The 7,331-nt window shown below is 52.3% G+C and overlaps 1 protein-coding gene across 1 annotated transcript; it reads right to left on the bottom strand.

Moving 5' to 3' along the window:
- Window positions 1-3,997: 3,997 nt before the first annotated feature.
- Window positions 3,998-5,044, bottom strand: TMSB10 (thymosin beta 10). Its single transcript, XM_072770021.1, has 3 exons — window positions 4,885-5,044; window positions 4,527-4,641; window positions 3,998-4,284 (listed from the first exon to the last, which is right to left on the bottom strand). Exons 2-3 carry the CDS (start codon window positions 4,624-4,626, stop codon window positions 4,250-4,252), a joined length of 135 nt encoding a protein of 44 aa, XP_072626122.1. The 5' UTR covers window positions 4,627-4,641; window positions 4,885-5,044; the 3' UTR covers window positions 3,998-4,249.
- Between the last annotated feature and the right edge of the window lie 2,287 nt (window positions 5,045-7,331).

Genomic DNA, 7,331 nt, shown 5'->3' with positions numbered 1-7,331 from the left:
GATGCTCAAAAAAGGCATGCCGAATTAAAATGAACCAGAACACAGCCTCTGTATTTCAGAGAAATCAGCAGTCCAATATCTAAAATCTTTTAACTGATTGAGACTCACAGTTGCTCTCTGGGTAATATACAGCTTTCCGTCAACAGCCTCAATTGTGAATTAACCATATTTCTCCTCCTTGTAATCGCATTGTGTCCTGAACTGGGCTCTAGGAGGGAAATGAAGATGTTTGGCTTTCTTGCACCATGGTAACTTTCACATACCCACCATGCTTGGGCTCTGTCAATGCATAATAGAACCAACATTCAGACAGTGGTTGGGCCTGGTAGCAGCATGGCTTTAGCATAGCCAAGACGAGGCCAGGTGATATTTCAGCTGTAATTCAAGAAGTATTTATTTAAGTATGCATTATGTGCTGGCTACAGTGTATTATGTGCTGGCTTCAATTAATAAGAATCCTTCTCTATTCAGTCCAGACAGGAAGGTGATGCATGTGCCCAGGTACCAGCAGAGAGGTAAAGATAGGAGCTGAGAGGAGAAAGAGAATGTCTTTGCTGGGAAATCTAAGAGGGCTAATCAGAGAAAGTGGTGATTGGTAGGGTCTGGTAGGTTGGTTAATATTTGACTAATTAGAAAAGAGACAGGAGGGGCACCTTGGTGGCTCAGTGGTTGAGGGTCTGCCTTCAGCTCAGGGCGTGATCCTGGGATCCTGGGGTAGAGTCCCGCATCGGGCTCCCCACAAGGAACCTGCTTCTCCCTCTCCCTGTGTCTCTGCCTCTCTCTGTGTCTCTCATGAATAAATAAAATCTTTAAAAAAAGAAAAAAGAGGGTCACTCAAAGTGGGGAAAATATTCAGGAGGGCTTGTTTACACAATTTTCAGCTTTTTTCCTCTGAATTAATTGTATATTGCCTTAGAATCTGGGAATCTTTAGCTCTTCATAGGATTAAAAAATCTTTTTTTAAAAGTATTTTATTTATTTATTCATGAGAGATACAGAGAGAGAGGCAGAGACACAGGCAGAGGGAGAAGCAGGTTCCCCTCAGGGAGTCCAATGCAAGACTTGATCCCCGGGCCAGGATCACGACCTGAGCTGAAGGCAGATGCTCAGCCACTGAGCCACCCAGGTGTCCAAAAAAATCTTTTCATTCAAGTAAAACACACAGACAGCAAACTGCATGTGACTGCTCATTGTAAGTATTTATCTTGATTTTTTTTTTTAAGATTTTATTTATTTATTAATGAGAGAGAGAGGTAGACACACAGGCAGAGGGAGAAGCAGGCTCCATGCAGGGAGCCTGACGCAGGACTCGATCCTGGGTCTCCAGAATCAGGCCCTGGGCTGAAGGTGGCACTAAACCGCTGAGCCACCCGGGCTGCTCTTCTTGATGGTTTTTTACACATGTACACACCCTTGTAACTACCACTCTGATCGAGGTATACAACATTTTAATCACCCTGGGAGGTTCTGCTGACTTTTATTATTAGTAATCATTTTTGCCTTTTCTAGAATTTCATCGAAATAAAATCGTACAATTAGATATTAGTACTTGGTTCTTTTTTATTGTTGAGTAACCTAATGATTGAGAAATTGTGCAAATATATCAAATTTGTCTATCCATTCTGTTGAGAGACATAAGGGGTGTTTTTGCTCTTTGGTTAATATGAATAAGGCTGCCAGGAACATATCCTTTGGTGGATCATACACTCATTTCTCTGGGATATGTAAGTAGGAAGGGTGTTGCTGGGTCATTGGGTTGCTTATGTTCATCTTTTGTAGATTGGGATTGGGGTCTGAAGTGGGAGGAGGGGGCTGTCTTGTGGAACTGAGCCCTTGATCTATGGGGTTTGCATTAACTCCAGGTAGATAGTGTCAGACTGAATTGAGGGGATGAGAAAGTCACGGGAATCTTCTAAGTCAGGGGGCCCTGGGAAATGGGGTTCTGCTCTCCAGGGTGGACCCACTGGGGTCAGGGAGTCTGTGGAATCCAAAGGGAGAGAACATGCGATTGGTGTCCCAGACAAGGCCCTGGGGAGGAGGCTGGGGCTGAAGAGGCCTTAGGTTGACTGCCCAGACAGGATTTGAAGTGCCCATGAGGAGCACCTATGGAGCTCAGAGGTGGAGGGTGCTTGGGGTGAGGGGTCAGGAGGCACCTATCAGCAACCAACCTTGTAACAGTTGCCAAGTACTTCAAAATCTGCCTCCTCTGTCTCCTGCCTTCTCACACCTCACCTCCCTGCGGCTTGCTCACTCCACCCCAGCTGCTTCTGCCCCGGGTCATCCAACACACTCTTCTCTCAAGGCCCCTGCATTTGTGTTCCCCCTCCTGGAACCTCTTGTCTTATCCAGAGGCCTCCCTTGACTGACCTATTGAAAATTGGTCACTTCCACTCCCTCTCCAGCCCCGGCACACTTGTCTCCCCACACCCAGCCTGCTTTACCTTCAGGGCCCTTCTCACCAGCAGACCTACTGTTACTGTCTGAAGGGAGTAGTGATTTCTTCTGTTCCCTTTTCATTAACCTCCTAACAATAGACCCTACCAGGGTCGATTATGCTCAAATAGTAAATGCTCATGAAATCTCATGAAACGTTTGACACAACAGATGTTCCAAACCTTGGCTTATGGAATCCCCCAAAGCACATCCTTGGTCCTAAATTCTGGCTCACTACTCACTGGCTGTGTGACTTCAGCAAATTCCCTAGCCTCTTTGACCTTAGTTTCCCCATCTACAAAATGGGATAGTTATCATAGTGTCTTAATAGTTTCTGAGAACTAAAAATCCTAAGACAATCCCTGGCTCAAAGCAGACCCTCAGTGAAAGTTCGCGTACCCCCCTCCCCCCCCCCCCCCCCCGCCCCCCGGTATTTCTCTCTCTTCCTTCCTTACCACATCCCCACCCCCTTAGGTGCACTCACCCTCCACAGCACAGGTCTCACTGCGGAATCACTCCTTTGTGCAAAATGGGCAGTGGCTCCCTTAGCCTAGCTGTCCCTGCTCTGGTCTACTGTGGCTGCCTGTCTTATCCACCAGGGTTTTAGGTTTGTGGACAGGGATCACACCTCATTCAAATTACTCCTCACCCAGCATCCAGCCCGTTATGGGGAGACAAAAATGTGGGACAAATCACTAAGGAAGGTGTCCTCACCTCCCTTTTTAGGAGAAAATTTCACCCCTGGGACCATAAGCCAGTCTCTTCCATTCCAGAACGCCCTGCAGGCTCCCCACCTCCCATCCACTCCTCCCTTCTGGGTTGGTCTCCCTCTTCTCTAGGGTGTAACCCTGCAGGGCTCTGCTGCTAGGTCCCAGCCCTCCCTCCACACACCCACCCTTCCGGCTGCTCCCAGCACAGGAGGCAGCTCAGCCTAGCACTCCCTCTAACGGTTAGCTTTTGTGGAAGGTTCTGCACTAGGGTTGAAAGACAAAAAGCTAGGCTGTTCCCTCCAGCTCTGATGTTCCTGCTGTGGTTTTCCCTCCCGGATCCCGCCTTTGTTTTCTAAATTCCACCGCCTTAAGTTCCAAGAAAGCCTCCAGGAGACTTTTGTGACCTCACCCAATTTCCAACATTCCAGATATAGCAGCTTACCCCTTTCTTCTCAGACTTTAAATCACTGTTCTCTTTCCGGGTGTGAATCAGAACTATGAAGCCAGAGAAACAGTGGGAAGGTAAAAGCTTATGAAAAGCAAATCCTTAAAAAAAAAAAAAAAACCCAAATCCTGCTCCCCTGAAAATGCATTTTCCCAAAGAGCTTCCAGGAACGACAGTGAGGTTAAATTTTACACGGTGTGATCAGAAGAAGAGCTGAGCAGCTAACAATAACCCACAAAATCTCAGGGAGAAGCAGGGAAGGCCAAAATTAAAAAGGGTCCCTGCAAACCGGCCGTTTGTTCCGAGACCCCCTCCCGCTCTGCGGCAGCGACTCGACTCCAGCGCGTCGGGCTCTGCTGCAGCGACACTGCCCACGCGTTCCCAACCAAGACTCAGACCACGCCAGCCATGCCACGAGGTGTGTTTTATTTTCATTAATCATACAAATAATTTGCTATAATATCCCAGGGCAAACCGGAGAATTTGGCAGTCCGATTGGGGGGGTCCCCTCAGAGACCCGCAAGGCCGGTGGCGTCGGCGCGGAGTGCCCGGGTTCACAGTGCAGCCTGTCGCTCGTGTCCATCTTGCAGGTGGCTCTTCCTCCTCCACATCACGACTGGGGTGTCTCGAAGATGACGGGGGTGGGGGATCCTGTAGGTTCTTAGGAAATCTCGCTCCGCTTCTCCTGCTCAATGGCTGTGGAGAGCAGGAAAGCAGGGACGGGGGAATGAGGACCGCTGGCACCCCCCACCCCCACCCCCACCCCGAGGCACCCCGGGGGCTGGGGATCGAGAAAGGGGCTTGGGGCTGGGGAGACACGCGCTTCGGGGAACAGAAGGGGGGCCGGGGCGGGGTCCTCGAAAAGGGCGGGGCGGGGTGGGGCGGGGGCGCCGGGCTGGGGGCGCGGGGGCGCGGGCGGGGGCGCGGGGCGCGCTTACTCTCTTTGGTCGGCAGGGTGTTCTTCTCCTGCGTCTCCGTCTTCTTCAGCTTGGCCTTATCGAAGCTGGCGATTTCCCCCATGTCTGGCTTGTCTGCCATGTTCTTAGAGCGACCCTAGTGGGCAGAGCGAGGCGGTTGGCCCGCGGCCGGGCGCCAGGGCCCCTCCGCCTCGCCGCCGCCTCCCGACGTGGCACTGGGCCGGGGCGTTGCCGGCGGCCGGGGACCTGGGCGCGTCCCGCACCCCCGTGCTCGCCCCAGGGCGTGGCCCACCGGCCGGGCGTCCCGTCGGGGAGGCGCGCCCGCCGCGCGGCCAGGTGCCCCCCGCACCCCCGTGCCCCCGCCCTCGGCCACGCTCACCGAGGAGTTCCGCTGCGAGCCCGCGCCGGCTGCTCCCACTCGCGTTGCTGCAGCAAGAGACAAAAGAGCGGCGCCCGCCCCTCGCCTTATATACGCCGCGCCCCGCCCCGCCCCGCGCCCGCCGCAGCGGGGCGGTCCTGGGAGGCGGAGGGCGGGGGCGGGGGCGGGGGCGGGGGCGGGGCGGGGGCAGCGCGGGCCGCTCCCTCCCCGCCGCGCCCTGGGCCCTCGCCTCGCGGGCTGCGCGCCCTTCTTCCTGAGCGCGGCCCCGGCCCCCCGCGCCCCCGGGTCGCCGTCACCCTGCGGCAGACGCCGTCGGCGCCACCGGGGTGGGGGGTGGGCGCTGGGCCCTGGCCTTGCTGCGGGGGCTGTGCTCCCCTCCCCGGGAATCTGCTGCCCCCCCCCCCCCGCCCCAGCCCCGAACGGGCGTGGGGTCGGCGGGGGAGGGGTGTGTGTGTGTGTGTGTGTGTGTGTGTGTGTGTGTGTGTGTGTAGCACGTAGTTGTAGGTGCGGATGGATGTGCGGCCTTGCACGCGGACTCTGCAGTACTCCCTGCTCGCTGGAGATCCCCCATCCCTGCCCTCTTTTCCCGTCTCCTGCCTTTGCCTCCGCCCACCCAGGAAGACCCCCCCCAACTCCGCTTTTTCTCTCCTTGTGAAGGCTGAGCCCTAAAAGAATCTGAGCCGAGGGTCCCTAAAAATGAACGGACGGGGGAAACAGGTTTCCACTGCCCTTTGCTTAGATTGGGGGCTGCTTGCCCTCCCGCCGTGGTCTGCGTGCCCCGGGCTGGGCGGCCCTTGCAGGAGCGGTGGCGGGTGTTCCTTACGTGCTGGTGACAAGCTTTGTCTGAAGGGCGGTGGTGGGAGCTGGCAGTCCGAGGGGCCTCTCTCTATTCCTTCTCTCTCAGGGCTCTAGAAACACTGGGTCGGAGGGTGTGGTTTTCCTCCTTGGAAGTTAACCTTGAAGATTCCCTGCAAATGTTATTTTCCTTATTAACCCGTTATAGGAGTGGTGTAATGTGATTGTTCAAATCTTTCTTAGAAAAGTTGTATTTTCAGTTGCATTATCTAAGGATGTTTAGATAGTAAGCTCCGTAAATTAACAACGGGGGAGGGGGAAACTGGTCGTTGTTTTCTTTGTCTGAACTTTTCAAGTGTCAAGGGGTGTAATTAGCAAGCTCTGTTAAAGTGGGATTTGGTGGAAACATCCTGAATTCTGTTCACGCCTTCCTGATTTTACCTGCTTCTCTCACATTCCCTTGGTGTGTTTGGAACAGAAGGAAGTGCATTTAGGCTTATAAATGTGATATACCAAACTCCTTGTGTGGCTTTGGGCAAGTTTTCCTACACCTCGGTTTCTTCCTTTGTAAAACAGCTTTAGCATAAACCTTAAGTGAGATCATAGAAAAGGCCTCAAGTGGAAGCCTAATGTGGCAGCCCTACGAGACTGCCGCACTCACACTTCTTTAGTGTATCAGTCAACTATCTCCCCAATATGCTGTGTAACAAACTACTCCAAAACGCAGTGGCTTAAAGTAATAATCAGTTATTTTTGCTCATCCATCTGCTGGTCAGTCAGCTGCTATTGGATTGGGCTAGACTGGGCTTGGTTCCAAGCTGCAGGTTGGATCTAGGTCTGCTCATCAGGTGTCTCATCCTCTGGACCAGGATCTAGCTGGTGCTTTTCTTCTCAAGGTGATGGCAGAAGACTAAGAGGGTGTAGCACAGAAGAGTGTAGAAGTGATGAAATGTGTGTAAAAGCCTATTATGTCACATCATGTCTATGAACATCCCATTGGCCAAACCCATTGCTAAGGGAATGGCGAAGTATATTCCACCCGTGGTGGGGGAGGGAGGGAAATGAATATTTCTGGAATAAAAATATTCCAACTTCACAGTCAGGGTAGGCAAACAGCTGTAGCAAACAGCCCCCAAGGTGGTGGGTTAGAGCAATAAGAACTTATTTCCCATTCATGCAGCAACACTATAGGCTGATGTTTTGGTCAGGTAGCTTACCTCCAAGTAGTGGCTCAGACGCTCAGGCATCTCTCATGTCACTCTGCCCTCCTCTAGGTCCTAGAAGCTTATTCATCCAGCCAGTGGGTAGTAAAAGAGAAAAAAAAAAATACAGGACTGTACCAGAGTTTTTATGGACCAGTCTTAGAGGTAGTCTCCATTGTTCCTGCCCTCATCTCTTTGGCTAGGACTTAGTCACATGGTCTTACCTAACTGTGAGGGAGGCTGGGAATATTGTCAAGCTGTGTACCCAGGAGAAAAAGAAAGCAGAAAAAAAAAAAAAAAAAAGAAAAAGAAAAAGAAAGCAGGTTTGGATGGACTTGGAACATTCTCTGCCATACACTATTGAAGAATCTGCCAAACTTGAGTGTGAAAGTATCCAGACTTCCTGAGACATCAACTCTTTGGAGGGTCTCACTGGCACTTGATTCCTTT

This window comes from Canis lupus, chromosome 12 (genome assembly GCF_048164855.1).
Source record: "Canis lupus baileyi chromosome 12, mCanLup2.hap1, whole genome shotgun sequence".
NCBI classification, from domain to species: domain Eukaryota; kingdom Metazoa; phylum Chordata; class Mammalia; order Carnivora; family Canidae; genus Canis; species Canis lupus.
Note: the sequence above shows the minus strand (reverse complement) of the source record. Positions and strands in the feature narration are given on the sequence as shown.